Genomic DNA, 16,638 nt, shown 5'->3' on the forward strand with positions numbered 1-16,638 from the left:
CAGGCAGACGGCTTGTAGCGAGACACAGGCACAGCGAACGCCACATGTTGCACAGAGAGGCGAGGAGAGCTCTGGGGTTTTGTGCTCAGTCCCCCATCATCCCAGTGATTGCACTTCTATTGCCTCTCCCTTCCTAGTGCAGTGGAGCTTTAGGAGGAGGCCAGAGACTCCAGCTGTTAGGTCACGTGAGATAGGTGTGCAGCTGTGGTTGTGGCCCATGAGCTTGGGAGGTGATGATGTCCGCCTTGTAGGACACAGTTGATGGAGATGCAGGCATCCACACCAGAGTGCAGGAATCCTGCAGTGCCTTCCTGGGAAGGACAGTTTTCATCTCTTAATTAGGGACAGTTTTGATCTCTTTTAATCTCTTTTAATGGCTCTGCCAGAAGACAGTTACGAGTTTTCTGCAGCCCCACGGGGAGGTTTCGGTTGGACTCGAGGCTTGGGGAGAGGAGGGCCTTTCTGCTGGCGAGCTTGTGTGCTAGGGCGGGGGAGAGGCCTCTTCTGCTGCTGGTGCTGGTGAGGGGGCTGGGCACGGTGGCCAGGAGGCTGGGGACGATGACCGTGTGCCTTGGGATGATGACTTGGTAGTGGAGGAGGTTGGGGGCTGGCTGGATTTTGAAGAGCTGAGGCTGGCATTTGAAGGGGCTTCTGGCTCCTTTCCTCAGAGGTCATTTTGTGTACTCTGATTTCCGGTTCCTCATCTGCAACAATAAAACCTATAAAGAGTTCATCTGGGCAAGATAGGATCAATGCAACTATTTATTGAGTGTAATTCCTATGTACAAGGCACCATGCTGGCTGCTTTCGGGGATGCGTTGAGAGGGTACAAGCTGCCCCTCCCCTCTAACGGTTCCCAGTCTTGTAGGGGAGACAGAGAGGCCCACCAGCAAGGTGGAATGAGAGCCTGGGGCTTTGAGAACTCCAGGAGCCAGAAGCAAGGAGGCAGGTGGGGGCCTTTGTGCCTGGGTCTCCTGGGAACAGAGAGGGCCCTCAGACCCTGCAGCCCCGCCGCTGTGCCACCCTAGCGACGGTGCTGAGAGAGCCTTGTGGTTAGAGCCCCTGCCAGAGGCTCTGAGTAGGCAGAGAGGACATCAGCCGAGACCTTCCTTCACGTGGCTTTTTTTGTTAGATCTACCTTTCACCCAGTTTGACTCCTACACAACCCACGTTCTGGCGAGGGTTGGAGAATACACAAGGGGTTTTTATTCCTTAGAAACTTACTAGTTTCTCAGAAATTCAGAAGTAAGTCCCATCCTCTTACGCTTAGGAGGACAAGAATCCCTCCCCTGGGCGCCCCTCTGGGATTTTGTGCTTTGTGTGACTGTCACCCATGAAGACAGGCCCACGACTCACAGCAATGTCACTTTTCCTATGCTGTTTTAAAATCACACAGAACATGTGTGAGATGCTCAGCTACTCGAGGTCTGGAGGTCTCCACTGGTCCCTCCGGCCTCCTTCGGGCCACCAGCTTGGTGCCCCAGGCCCTGTGCCCAAGGCCATCCCTGCAGCATGCTTCCCAGGAGGGGAGGAAGAAGACATTCTCCCTGGGTGACATCACTGCAGGGCTCAGCAGGCCCAGGCCCCCAAGACTGAGCATCACCCTGTAACTTTGGGCGGTAATGCCAGTCCGGAGGCTTCTTCCCCGTGTGGGGAGCCCAGGCCTCAGGCAGCTTCCAACGTGAAGACTTAAGGCAGCAATGTGGTTTGGACATGTGAGAGGCCAGTGTGCTCTAAGCACACAAAGAAAAGGGCACAGGAAGGGAAAGACGCATCCGCTGTGCCAATCCTTGCTGCCCCAAGGTCATGCTCAGGAGGCTGTCAGACAGAGGACTGTGACCTCTGACCCCACTGCTAGCTGTGGGACAGTGGGGACCCATTTTCCTCCCTTATGTGCCTGACTTGGGCTGGCCATCTGTTCACCAGTCTGTTCACTGCACTGCAGTTGCTCCTTCTTTGTTCATTTGTTCTTTGAAAATTTATTCCCCTCCCTCTAGGTGTTAGGTGCCATTGGTAAGTGGCAACGGCGGCCCAGGTACAACACTGTCCTCAGGAAGCCAAAAATCAATTAAGTGGGACCGCAAATCACAATGTCAGTCTTTAGTGAGAGCCCGGGCCCCCAGAGGGATGCAGACCAAGGGCCCCATGAGTCCGAGAGGAGAGGTGGGATGTGGCCAAGCACCCGAGGCCTCTGGCCGGCTTGGACACAGTAGGCCCGCTATGGCTCTGCGCGGCCGCTCGGTCAGAGCAAGGCTGCGGCCCCAGCGTGCCCACGCCCGAGCAGCAGGCCCTGCCCTGCGTCTGCTCTGGGGGCTCCTCCAGGCCGAGTGTCCTCCTACAAGGCATCTCCCAGTTACTCGCCCAGGAAGGCTCCCCTCCCAGCGCCTGTGGAGACACTGGTGTGCCATTAGGGCTGTCCCCCCTTGTCTACAGTTACACTTTCTGTGGTTTCAGTGGCCTGCAGCCAACTGCAGTGCAAAAATATTAAGTGGAAAATTCTAGAAATAAACAATGTATGTTTTAAATTGCACTCTGTTCTGAAGAACATGGTGAAATCTGCTGTCCTGTCCAGATGTGAATCATCCCTTTGTCTGATGTATTCATGCCATATATGCTCTCTACCTATTAATAGTCACTTAGTAGCCACCTAGTTATCAGCTCAACTGTGGAGGCCTCACAGCGCTTGTGTTCAAATCAGCCTCATTTTTCTTAATGATGGGCCCAAAGCTATTCGCATAGCTTTCATTGCAGTATATTGTTATAGTGTTTCTATGTTGTTGTTAGTTATTGTCGCTAATCTCCTACAGTGCCTAAAGCTCTCAACTTAGTATAAGGATGTATTGGTAGGAGAAACATAGTATATACAGGGTTCAGTACTATCCGTGGCTTCAGGCATCCATCCACTGGGGGTGTTGGAACATATTCCCTGCAGATAAGGGGGGCTGCTGCATCTGAACTCACTGTCCCTCGTGGCCCAGGTGCTCCTTGAGCCAGCTCCCTACTTGTGAGCATGATTTTTTTTTATTCTTGGTGGGTCATCCAACAGGTGTGATTCAAGGAAGAAACACTCAGAGCCCTAACACATCCCCTCTGAACAGCAAATTAGAAAAGGAGGTCAAAACACCTGGTTTTAGAACAAGGGGCTTGGCCACCCCCACAGAAGAGGCCACGATGTTTGTTCACAGAAATGGAGTTTCGAAGCCAACCTTTTTACCCACGTAGAGCTGTGTGGTTTATTCAAGACGCACCCACACAGCCTTACGCGGGGTCGGCCTCAGGTGGTGGATTCCAGTGGGGCCAACGTGGACGCAGCCTCCTGAAGCCCCCACTTGCCGCCACTGAGAATTTCTTTTTCAGAAATCAAGCGAACCACAAAACGGAACAGACTGCGACTGCCAGTTGCAGCCCTGACGTTCTGAAACCACCTGTCTCCATCACTGGCCTGCCAGACTCCAGGGCATCCCTGAGAGTTGTTTCCACGGCGATTTTGCCCAGACTGCAGCGGGACAGAGCAGGGGGCTTACCATTTCTCCTTCTGCGTGCTCTTCTCCTCTTGCTGATGTAGAGAGTGAGTAGTGCCACGAAGAGCAAGAAGAGAATGCCTCCTCCACAGATGCCAATGATGAGGTAGATATCCAGACCTTTCTCTGCAAGACAAAGAGCGGCAACATGGCCGGGAGGGTCCTGGGCCGAGGGGTCATCACCACTCTGGCCAAGGGCTCCTGCCTCCCGTGTTAAGAAGATAATATTGCTTAATAAATGGGGCCCTTTAACCTCATGAAGGCCAAGCGTAGGGAGGGAGGTGGGTTCTCGATCCCCCGAAAGGGCTCAGGGTCCGGGACCAGGCCCCTCAGGAGCTTCCTTGAGGAGCTGACCCCCAGCCCCGGACTACAATGCCTGATCCTTCATGTGCGTTGGATGATACCATCTGCGGCGCCAGTACAGAAGACTGTCACAGCAGTTCAGCTCTGAGAAGGAGTTGAGAGACACAGTCGTATCACCTCCTGTTTTACAGGCAAGGCACAGAGGGGGAGGATGAGTAGCTGGAGGCCACAGGATCCACTGGGCTGTGCGGCTCCTCAAGCAGCATCCTCGCCTCAGGACTTCTGCACTGTTTCCGCAGCTTCCTGTCTGGCTGCCCTCTTACACTGCCTTGCTTTCCCCTCACTCTCTTGACAAGGCCTTGTCCAAACATTAATGGTCAATGTGTTGGTCCGGCCCAGCCCTCGACCGCACAGCCAGCACTCCCCACTGAGTCAGCAGCGGCAGTGGACTTGACCTTCAGCTCCCAGACGGCCTTCAGCTGCCGCAAAGCAGCAAGAATCACAACGCAACTTGCAACTCGGTGTTCCAGGCTCCTCTAGGCAAGAGCTACTGTATTTTGCCATGTATAATGAGCGCCAGCATTTTTGGCCCAAACTTGCAGGAAAAAAAATTTTTGCTTAAAGTTTTTAATTCAATTTTTAATTTATATTTAGATACTTGTATTTTGTGTTATAAGGGAATTTTAGCACTTATTTTTGAACACACAGATATCATTATTGCTTTCTAGAGTTATACTTTTAACACATAAATATAAATAAAAGAATTAAAAACATGTCTATAGATACAGAATTAGTACTACCCGTGTATAACGTGCACCCTTATTTTTCCCTCAAAAATTTGGGCAAAAAAAAAAATGTGTATTATACACAGCAAAATACGGTATGTGACCTTTGGCAAGTTGCTCCGCCTCTCAGAGCCTATTCCTGTCTTTGTAAAATGGAGATAATGAAACTTACCCCACTGCACGGGGGCTGCTGGAAGTCAATCAGATAATAGATGTGAAAGTACTTTGTAAACTGTAAAACAATACACAAAGGTGAAGAGGTCCTGTTCTGAGAAGAGCTCTGAGCACTGGTGTTTCTGGGAGCTGCATCGGGGGAGGGCTGCTGGGCCATCTGCCTTGTGTGGATCAATGACAGCTAGAGAGGCAGCAGCTGGCGTTAGGGGCCGGGGAACATAGGCATCTGGGGAACACACCAGAGCTCAGCCCATTTTCGCCAGAAAACCCTTCTCTAGCCTAACATTCCTAGGAAGGTACGAGCTCTTATACACAGAGCCCAGGATGGGCTCCAGGAGCAAGCTAGAGGCCCGGAAACCAACCCAGCAGCCTGCAGTGATGTGCCAATCCTTGCTTGCTTCTTCGATTTTCTCTGACCTATTCTTTGCCTGCCAATTGGACAAGCCCTCTGGTCTGTGGAAGAAGGGGTTTCCTTTCCCAAAGCAGGAATAATCCTAAACTGCTGTGAATCGGGCCCAGGAAAGTATCTGGGGTTCTCGGGGATCTGCTGGTTGGGAGGCAAGGCCAGGGCGCTGGAGTCTCCGTCAGGCTGAGTGCAGAGCTGCGCAGGCCCTGACCTGGGCAGGCCGGGTCAGGCCTGGAGCTGTCTGGGGGCATGGGGCTCAGCCGTGCGGCCGCCAGCTCGTCTTCTCTGAGTCCGCACACGGGGCAGCCACGCCTCATCTTGGGCACGCTTACAAAGCACAGAATAAGCCAAAGGTTTGTCCAGTACAGCCCCCTGGGGTGCCCAGGTCTGCTCTCCGTGGGGGACATTCCAGAGGTATTCAAAACTACGAGCTCACAGTGTCTAAAGCCAACCACCCTCCTCCCCACACTCCTTGGAGAACGTGCCCAGAAGTTCAGGTGGTGGGTCCTCCGACCTGTGTTCTGGTTTTCGAAGCCAAATGATTAGTCTTATCATCACTCCTCTCTGCCTTGGCCTTTCGGGAGGAAATACTCAGATCCTTTCCAGAGCCTTCAAGAGCAGCCTATGTCTCCCAGTTCCCCTCGCCATTCCCCCCAAGTATTCCTCCCTTCTCTTTGTGGCTCTTCCCAGGTCGGCTCCTGCTCTGCACCGCAGAGTGAGGGGCACCTCAGCTTCCCTCAGGACCATCCCCCATCCTTAATGCACACACATTTGTATACTGGTGGGATCTAGTCTAAAAAATAGATACATAGATGGGATAGGGTTGTCAGATAAAATACAGGATACCCAAGGAAAGTTTAATCAAGCAATAAATAATTTTTAGTGTAAGTATATCCCATGCAACATTTGGAACATATTTATGCTGTCTTTTGATTTGCTAAATCTGGCAACTAATCAAGGGCCTCCAGAAAGGGGGAAGAGGGCTGGGAAGTCACGGAGGGGCCCCTCGATTCACTGGGCTGTGGCGATGGGGCTGTGCTGGTGAGCGGGCACGTCGGATGGGACGACGCTGGTAGAAGCGCGTGGCCGGCAGACTCTTGGATGGCCCCGCCTGCTCGCGCGCTGCCTTAGCGTCCTCCCCTCCGCTGGAATATGGCCAGACTTACTTCTAGTTGCTAGAATACAACAAAAGTGCTGGGAAACCTATCACTCCTGAGGTTGTTACAAAATGTTCAATGCTTTTGTTTTGAGCCCTTGTCCTTGCTCTTGCTGAAACTGCTCCCAGGGACACTGGCTGCCATACTGTGAAGCAGCCCAAAGGCCCACGTGAGTGAGCTTGGCCGTGGACCCCTCAGAGAGCCTGGACGTGATTGACATGACGTACTGCCAGTGTCCGGATTGTAGCTTCATGAAAGATGCTGAGCCGGGACGACTCCATCACTGCCAGGTTCGTGACTCACAGAACCTGTGAGATCATAAATGCTTGTTGTTGTAAGCCACAAAATGTGGAATAATTTGTTATGCAGCAACAAAAAACTAATTCAAAGAATATATATAAAAAAGCCTTACTCCTGACTTCACACCAGCCCGGGTCTTCTCTGTAGGGTCCCTGATCGGCCACAGTCACTGTAGAAACTTAGGACATCTGGTCGAATAACTATTTTTTGTGCTCAGTTTCCCTTAGTGGGGATTGAGCAGACTGCACTGGGTAGATAATCACAGAGCCTCAAATGAGTAGAGTCTTGGGAATCAGGGGGCTCATTTTCTTTGCGGACCAGGAGGCTGAAGCCCAGAAGGTAAGGAACTCTGTCAAGGACCTCCTGCTGCATTTGGACAGACCCAGAGTAGAAGCCCAGGCCTCTGGCCCTCAGAGCGGAGCACCGCAGCAGACTGCCTCTCAAAACTCACTTCTGGGGGCGATGCCCAGCTGTGGCACCAGGAAAGAGCTTAGACTCTTAGAATTTCAAGACTTCCTGGTGCTGGCACCAACGCCAGGCTGTCTGCCCTCAGGCAGGGGAGCCGTTCCTCACTATATCTGTGGTCTTCCCTGGCCTCACGCTCTTCTTCCCCCAGCCTCCTAACTCCATGTTTTTTCTACAGCCTCTGATAGGAGGTGCTGGCCACCTCCCTTCCAAATAGGAACCTTTTGCTCTCTTCTTCATCATTACCCTGTGAGTCACCATTGTAGTTACTGACTAGCTGGCGGACCTTGGGCAAGTAAGTCTGCCCTCTGGGAAGTGGAGGTTTGCATGAGACAGCCTCTACAGCCTCTTCTATGTCTTCAATTTGGCAATTCTTTCTCCCAAAAGATCTTTATAATAGCCTGAGGTTACATCATGCTTGTCGGGGGATGCCTGAGGTGGGTAACCATAGGACACCGCCCCTTCTCTCCTCTAAGTCTTCTTTTAAAGGTTTCCAAGATGATGGGGAATTTTTACAGTTCTCGCCCCGAGTCAAGGCTGCCTCCCAGCCCAGGCACCTGGACCCTGGAGCAGGTCTCCACCACGGGCCTGGCAGGCAGCATTTGAGAAGTGAACTTGGCACGTCTCACGAGTGCCTGCCACATACCTGAACAACTGAAGTTCACTCTGTTGGTTTCCTCGCTGATTTTGTTAGTTGCCATGCACTCGAATAATGCATTTTGTTTGGCAGGCCACTTGTATATGATGATGTTCTGACCTTCTTTGATACGTTTCCCATCTCGATACAGTGCTAATTTAGGGTCAGTTCCATCTGTTACCTCACAGGTCAGGGTTTTGTTGGTACAACCCCAGAAGATCTCTGGCCTTGACACCCTCTCTGAAAAGAAAATAAAGATCCAATTCATACGAGGCAACTTTCTGATTGTGATTAATAGACATACCTATTTATAGACAGGGAAACAGAGTCCGTTTGAGACCAGGGGACAATTTCAGAGACCCCTAGTGATTTTCAAAAGTCATTCTAATTTTATTTATACAGCACATTCAGAACAAATTTATTTTGATAAAGTTCAGACATACATTATATCAGTTAAAAAAAATCAGATGTTTGAGTGCTGTTTTATACCTTAAAATGCTTTCATATACAAGATACCATTTAATCCTAGCAAGCAGAGACGCCAGCGTTTTTCCTCCTGTTGACATATGAAATGCCCAAGGCTCTGAGAAGCTAAATTGGCTGGGCTCTTACCCAGAGTGTGTTGGCCACTCACTATGCCTTGCTGGCCTTCGTCTGTAAGAGATGGATAACAAAGACATGTCCTACCTGCCGTAACGGGGACAACATGTGACAAAGCCCAGGGCAAAGTGTTAGGCACTGACTTTATGGGTTGCAGTTGGTACATTCATGATCCTAAATTCCTTGCCTCTGCTTTTCTGGCATGAGAATATTCAATTGGCCTGGCCTTGGCGTCACACAGGCCAGGTGCAAATCCTACGCCACCACTTCTAGCTGTGTGACCTCCCACTGCCTCTTCCCTCCTGCTCTTTTTCTCATACTTTACTCTTTCCCCAGACTTGCCACCTTTCTCACCCAGTTTCTCTCCGTTCATTGTGCAGCTGGCCAGCCCATTTTCCCATGATTCCTTCCTTCCCTGACCCCAAGCAACAATGTCTTGTCCACGAAATTTCCTACCAAATACCACTTCTGTCTCAATATATATGCATGCAAAAATTAAGCTTTTTTTCTGCATCTTTGGATTCTGTGTGACCAAGAGAGAGGAGGATGAAGAAACACCGTCATACAATAAGACAGGGTCCATGCATAGTCTACAGGTTGAGTCAAGGCATTTACTTGTCTTTTCAAAATGGAAATATTCTTTTTTCTATTTATAAGAGTAACACCCAGTCATTGTAAAAATGCATTTTAAAGGTTCCAGGGTTAAAAATCACTTGCAATTCTACTATCCAGAGTCAATAATTATTATTGCTTTGAGGTATATCTTTAGCAGATGTTTTCCATGCATTACATACATATATAAATGTTTTAAAAACTAAAACTCTTATCGTATGATTTTGTAATGTGCCTTTTTTCCTTTACCGATCTTTTATATAATTCCCTTAAGAATATGAAATAGCATCACTACTATCTTTTTAAACGATGCATTCTTCAATTAATGAATAACTTTCTAACTGTGGGGGCCTTTAAAATCCTTTCCAGTATTCTGCTAATATAAAACAGACGGTGATGAGCAGCTCCTCGAAGTCATATCTATGTGCACGTCTTCTCCATAAGACAGCTTCGTAGTGGAGGAATGGCCGGATCAAGGGGGACTCATCTCACAGATGAGGACTCCTTAACTCTGGGTTGCAAGGATTAGCTGCTTCCCTACCGACACCTGGTTTGAAGGGGCTCTGCCCTCCCTCTGCAGCTGGCGGCAGCAGCCCCGCGTGGAGAGTCTCCAGGGCCAGGGCGGCCGCTAGGAGAGAAGCCCCGTGAAGAAGCATTGGTTGGGAGAGGACGCTGTAAGGCACCTCTGCTCAGCCGTCTCTGTGGAGCCGTGTCCCCCTGAGCACCTCATGCCATGCTTATTGTGCAAATCAGACGCAGGGCAGACAGAGAATTTACTCAAGGCCACACAGCAGGCAATGGTCACCGGACTGCAAACTGGGTTAAGATGCTGTGTGACGCATGTGCACATGGAGGGGGTGACTGTTGTGTCTTGGAAAGAGCTCTGTCTTTTGGCCCAAGAGTGCAGGGTTTATTTTCGGGTACTCAAAATGTTCTAAAATTGTGGCGATGGCTGCATAAGTCTGAATGTACTGAACACCACGGAATTATAGACTTTAAATGGGTAGATTTTATGGCATGTGAATCGTGTCTCAATAAAGCTTTTTGGAAAGAAGAAATGCCACCATTCTTGCTAAAAGAAGCCCCAGGTTTAGATTCTGCCTTCGCAGCAGTCAAGCTGTGTGACTTTGGACAAGTTGCTCCTGTTTCCTTAGAGATAGGAAGGGGATAATAACAGCTACTTCTCAAGACTGTCAGTAACCTTAATTAAGGTCATGTAAGCAAAGCGCTCGACACCCAGCAAGTGGGTGCTATTATCACTCCAACACTAACGAAGACAGGAATGTGAGGCTCATGTGCGCAGTGGGACACTGAGCCCCTGGCGGCAGGAGTCTTGGGATCGGGGACTCCCAGCACCCATAAGCCGAGGGCCCTTCTGGCTCCATTCTCCGCCCCGCCCCATTTCTGGAATGTGCTCTCCCTTCCAGATTGAAGACTAGGGTGTGGAAAGTTGTCACCTGCAGGGAGCTGACAGTGTCTGGGATTGTTGGAGGGGGTGGAGGCCAGGTCCAGGTTCCGAGAACCAACGGGCTGGAGGGCTACCCTGTGCAGAAGGGGAGGGCTCTGCTCCTCCTGCCATTTCCTGTGTGAAGTGCAAAACTGCTTATTTGCTCACTGAATTGCTGGCTGGTGCTCATGCTGGGGTCCCTACTGTCCTCGCCAGGCCAAGTGCAGCTTCCTCTTCTCACTTCTTATCATCTGCTTTGCAGCAGCTGAACTTTCAATGCAAAGTCATTTCAATTCCACTTTCCCTTCCCTCTGCCCCGCACCGATGCCACCCTGCCCGGGCTTTCTCCATGGATGGCTTCATGCACTTGCTCTTCCTCCTCTCACAGGCACCCTCAGTCTCAGGCACCTGGGTGCCGTGGGCATCAGCCTGCACTGCCGATTAGACTCACCTGGTGCCCTTCAGACGCCTCTGCTGCTTGGTCCCACGCTACAATATTCCAGCTCGATTGGGCTGGCAGGGAACCCGGCCACTGGTAACTTTTAATAGCATCCCAGTTGATTCTAACAGGTGACCAGGGTTAAGAATCACAAACTAGCCCCTGGCCCTTCGCTTGGGCGCAGCAGCAGCTCCCTGGCTATTAGCCTTCTTGCCACCGCCTCTGGCAGGCGCTCCTGCCTCCCTGGACGGACACACGGAGCCGCCCTGCCTTGTCGTTCTCTACAGAAGTCAGCAAAAACCACCTTCCACCTTGGATCGGAAACAAGGGCTCTTCATCCCTAAGTTCATTATTTCCAGCCGTTTCCTGCCATGCAACTACTTCTTCAGGGCATCGTGGCTTAGAATTGTCTCTCTAATTGGAAGACCCACTGCACTCCCGTGGGCCTCACCTTCCCGGCTCCACACCTAGCTCGCCTCTTTGTCGTCCACCTGGAATGACTACCTTTTTCTTTGGCAACACCTGTTCCCTCCTCCTGATTAATGCTGCCTTTAGCCAGGTTCTTCACTCAGCCCCACATTCCCATAACCACAGAAGAGACTGTTTCAGGCAGGCAGACTGTGTATCAGCTGTCTATTTCCACGTGTGGCTTCCAGCTGCCACAGGACAGGAGCCTCCCCTGAGGCAGGAGGGATGCATTGGTTTTCCTTTCAAGCTCCCCCAAGGCTGAGGTCAGGGCTGGGGACATTCTGTAAATGCTATTCCCCAACTTGCTAAATAGCACCCCTATTGAGATGGAGGAAATTAGGGAGTAAAGACTTACCTAGAATCCTCAAATCAAATGTTTCGGTAAATATTTCTTTTCCATCCATATTATATACGACTACCTTGTAGATAGAACTATCATTTCTCTGCAGATGTCTAATTTTCAGAGTTCCATTTTTTGACAATTGGTACGTGTTATTTTGCAGGAAACGTATCTTGTCTTCTCTGAACCGTGCAACCTTGATCTGATTTCTGAACCATTGTATGTCATCTACTTTGCTATCCGGTGGAAACACAGGAATGGGCAGGTTGATGTCTTGATTCAGGATCCCCTGGACCTGAGTGAGGGCTGTACCTGTAAAAAGCAAGATGGTTACTGAGGTCTTGAGACTCACTGCCAGGGAAAGCTGGGCGGTGACCTCTGAGACTCTCCAGTTACTTCAGAGTCTCCAAAGAAGCTTCTCACGGCGGCAGTGGAGGCCCACACACCAACTTACCTTTGGGAGAAAGGATGAAAATCAGAAGGAAGCTGGCTAGGGTTTTACATGCAAGGCTCATCTTTGGGGTTAGTTCCCTTATTGTGATTCTGAGCTCTCGCAAAAGGAACTAAAGTAAGACTGATGAAATCCACCCCCGAGAGCTTAACCACGTGTCTTTTTTTTTTTTTTTTTTGCTTCTTTTACAGTAACATAGAGAGTGCATGCACACACATGCATGCACACATCAAACCACCCCTGCTGATGTGCTCCTTTGCCAAAACAGGTATACATAGGAGTGTGTGTTTTCTTCTCTCATTTTAATTCTCACAACCACCTTGGGTGGGTTTTATTATCTCCATCGAAGAGACAGAAGCTGAGAGGCTCAGTAAATCACTCAGGATCACCCTTTATTAAGGAGCCAAATTCTACCACAGGGCCTGGCTTCTATTCACCCTGCTGTAATACCTCTGACAACACCACACAGAAATAGACTTGAGTATCCAAAAGTGAATCGCGGAACACAACTACTTCTCCTATGATTATAAACATTGGAGACAGAATACATATGAAAATAATTATAAAAGTGGATTTTTTTTCTCTTTCTAAAAAGGTGCTTATGAGTTCTAAAATTGTTTTGTGATGAAAAAGAAACAAATACCAATTGAGTCTCAGCTATAAATGCTTGAAATACCCAAATCTTGTATTTAGCATCCATTTTTATAACTCAATCGGAAAGTCACAGCTAGATAAATAAAAACATGTTCCAAAAGGAACAAAAACACATAGAAACTATAAAATGCTCTTAAACCACCGGGAAAAATCATTCAAAAATCATTTAAGATGGTTAACATTACCGATAGTTAAAGAAAGGAAGAGGTAAGGAGAGAAAGAGAAGGCCTGGGAGGACTTGGAAGGAGCGAGAAAAAGAAAATGGGCGGCACAGGGTGAGCAGCGGCACTGAGTGCGCAGCCGGAGGCGCGGAGAGAGCGGGCGCAGACACGAGGCGCAGCTGAAGACAGAGCCCCGGGTGAATTTCCAGTGTTAGGGTTCTTTAGGATAGAAAGAGTAAAAACCTTAAAAACCGCGCTTGTTTTCTGTTTCAGCTTTAGGCACAAATATAGGTATTCTCTCCAAGATGTTGCCCAGGAAATGAAATTAAATCAAGAAATGAATTTCCACCACTGGGTCAAAGGGAGCCTGAATAGAAGATTTACCTCGTGAGTGTGTGACAAGTCCCTAACTCACATCGTCCACAGAAATAAAATATAATTGGATTAAATATTTGGATGTTAAAAAAACTATACTAGTGTTAAAAAATATAGAAAGACATTTTCATATCTTTGCCTATGGAAGGGCTGCCTACAGATACTATATGATCCAAAAGTAATAAAAGAAAAGATGGAGACAATTGACTACATAAAATATAACATTTATGTGTAAGCAAAGAGAAAATGAAAAGACATGACAGGACATTGTTGAAATAAATTTGAAAAATTATTAATACCCAAGATATGTATTATTCCTGTCAATTCATAAGAAAAAGAAAACTTAGTTTTTAAAATGGGTAAAGAATATAAATGAGCAGTTCATAGGAGAAATACTTTGTAGAAGAAATATCAATAAACATGAGAAGGCACCTCATGTCACCAAATATATATACATACATATATATCATAGCTGCAAAATGTCATTTTCACCATCAGATTGGCAAAATTATAAAAAATAATAATTTACATTCTTTACAAAAATGTAGGGAGAAACGATGACTTTTATACAACATAAGAGGGACTGTAAATCCAAACATCCTGGTAGGGGTGAAATTTGACAATTTCCACCAAACTTTAAAATATATATAGTTTTGACCTCATAATTTTAATCTGAGAAATTTATCTTAGCCAAATATTTGCATAAATGTGTAAAAATTCTGTTTGAGGATTTTTTTGTAGTTTTTTATAACAAGTGGCAAACAACTAAAACGGTATACTCATATTATGAAATATATAACAGTTAAAATAGAATAAAGTAGACCTAAGAGTAAGGATATATGATATGATGTGACATGAGATATGATATATTTAGTGTATTCATGGAAAAACTTCTAGAAGGATTTATGTCAAAATTTCAAGCGTTCTCCTTTCAAGGCTTAGATTTTCAGGTGGCTGAAAGGAAATATTCACTTTTCACTTTATCATCTTCTGTGAAGGTCGAAATTTTGGTAATGAGCACATACTATTTTTATAATGGAAAGGTGTTTTATTTTTGCTTAAGACACCCGTGTTTTTTCAAAGGTAAATGCAGATTCTGAGAGGCCGCCAGCATCTGGCATCCCTGCTGTGAGTGAGTGACCCACCCCAGCCAGCTGGCCAGCTCCGGCCTTTGGTCCGGCCCAGACCACGTGGTGGTGGCCCCTGGAACCTGCCTCAGCTTTGAAGGAAGGTTGCCCGCTTCCTCCCACTTCCCTAAGAGTTTTTCTTGAGTTCTCATGGAGCGGCTTCCTGCCCTTCTTGTTGACACACTAATTCTGCTCCTCTCTCATCTCGTCCAATTGTGAGTGATGCCCTCGGCTTCCGGGGATAGCCCGTGGCAAAGGAAGGGGTTGATAGCTGCTACCACGTGACATTTAAGACTTTTATGTGTAAAAGTCATCAAAAACATGAAGAGACCGAGTACTGAAAGGGGGAAGTTATTTGCAAGATCTATGACAAAGGTTAATATCCTTAAAATTAAATTTTTTTTTGTAAATGTAAAAGAAAAGATAGACACCTTGATATTAAAATGGGCCAAAGTCAGAAAAGGAACAGTTCACAAAAGAAGAAATAAAATTGAACAACAAGCTTATGGAAATGTAGCCAATGTACTAATAAAGCAAATGTACATTTTAATATAAATGCATTTTTCATCTTTCATTTTAAAAATGAAAATATACAGTGTTGATGGTGAAAACAGACATTCTTGTATGTAGTCAGTAGAAATGCAAATGGGTGTAGAGTTCCCGGTGGACAATTCGCTAGTGTGAATCAGAAGCAGCAAAGATGCTTATATTTTGACCTAACAAGCAGGAAACAATGATTTCATCTTAAGGAACCAATGAAGGGCTTATAAGCCTTCGTTGTACGTTTATAGACTTGCCTTTTTAACACGTTGGGATCGGAAAGAATTTAAGTGTCCAAGAGGAGAAAAGTGGTTAAGCACATCAGGATATGACAAACTGAACATGGGGGAAAAAGGTCACAAAAAACAATGTCGTCCTATTTTTATTTCCCCAAAAGAATGTATTGGGCTGTGTCCTTTGGAAGGCGGCGCTGGCCGTGTGGTGGGATCACGGTTCTTGTTCTGCTGTACTGGGTCCTCGTGGCTGTTCTACTATTTCTAAATTGAATGTATGTTGTTGTTGTTGTTGTTGTTTTTAGAGAGAGGGGAAGGGGGTTAGAAAGAGAGGGAGAGAAACATCCATGTGTGGTTGCCTCTGGTGTGTGTGCCCTGCCTGAGAATTGAACCGGCAACCCTTTGGTTCACAGACTGGTGTTCAATCCACTGAGCCTCACCGGCCAGGGCCGTATATTGCTTTTCAGTGAATTTATTTTTCACTCTCAGGGGCCTCCCACTTAGGCAAAAGCTCCCAGGACTGAGGTTGGGTGCAGTCCCTGCCTTCCTGTGTGAAGTTCTAGGGAAAATCTGGTCCAGGACTCATTTCAGTTTCTCCATCATCATCCTCACTGCAGGCTGGAGGTTGTCTTCTGGCTCTGTCTTCATTGATTCTTTTCTGTACCCAAACTAACACTCCTGGGAAATAGACTAAAGGAAAGCCAGTAGGAATGGAGGAGGAGGAAGAAGAGGAAGAAAACATTCTCAGAGGCCTGGCTTTAGGACCAGCTCTTGTCTCTGACCAGTAAAATACCTTTGGTGCTGACACCCATCTCCCTCTGCATCGAGGTCAAGCACCAGTGAGTATGTCATGTTAACGCTGTAGCCATTCACACCCGACTCAAAGTCTTGAAATGTAAGATTTTAGAGCAGAAAGTCAACAAGCAATTTGGTATCCTCTCTGCATTTCAGTTGACCCAGGAAGGGTCTGGGGTGTGCCTGTCCCCCTCATCCAAGCCAGCAGCCTAAACCCCAGCCTTGGGGACCTGTGCCCCAAGCTCTGAGATGCTGCCTGCTTCCTGTGGAGACCTCACACTGTCCTGCCTCCCACACTTCATGTGCCCCCTCAACATAGGAATTGCCAGGTCCTGCTCTCCTACCCACACAACATCCTCCTCCTCCCTTGCGAGCCCTGTTAGACTTTCCCACAAGCTTGGGCGGGGGGGGGGGGGGGAACAGGGAGAAAGGGGTGAGCATGTAGCCTTTTGTAAAACTAGAAACTGAGTCTGCCACAGCTCCAGCGATGACCAGCGAGGCCACGCCATATGTCTATCTGCAACCTGGCCCCGGCGATGTCCTGCTTGGTTGTGCCTGAACGGTCACGTCAACATCAGCTCCAAGTCACAGCCATTTCCACTGCCAGGCAATGAGTGGGTGTTTTCCCCGAGGTGGCCTCACGCAGCC

At 48.0% G+C, this 16,638-nt stretch overlaps 1 protein-coding gene across 1 annotated transcript; it reads right to left on the minus strand.

Moving 5' to 3' along the window:
• Nucleotides 1-213: 213 nt before the first annotated feature.
• On the minus strand, nt 214-12,203 carry CD2 (CD2 molecule). The gene is made up of 5 exons (XM_054564702.1): nt 12,109-12,203; nt 11,670-11,966; nt 7,758-7,988; nt 3,525-3,647; nt 214-704 (listed from the first exon to the last, which is right to left on the minus strand). Exons 1-5 carry the CDS (start codon nt 12,167-12,169, stop codon nt 394-396), a joined length of 1,023 nt encoding a protein of 340 aa, XP_054420677.1. The 5' UTR covers nt 12,170-12,203; the 3' UTR covers nt 214-393.
• Nucleotides 12,204-16,638: the final 4,435 nt, after the last annotated feature.

The sequence above is a fragment of the Pteronotus mesoamericanus genome, unplaced genomic scaffold (genome assembly GCF_021234165.1).
Source record: "Pteronotus mesoamericanus isolate MK-2021 breed Mesoamerican mustached bat unplaced genomic scaffold, CSHL_Meso_final scaffold_99, whole genome shotgun sequence".
Lineage (NCBI taxonomy): Eukaryota > Metazoa > Chordata > Mammalia > Chiroptera > Mormoopidae > Pteronotus > Pteronotus mesoamericanus.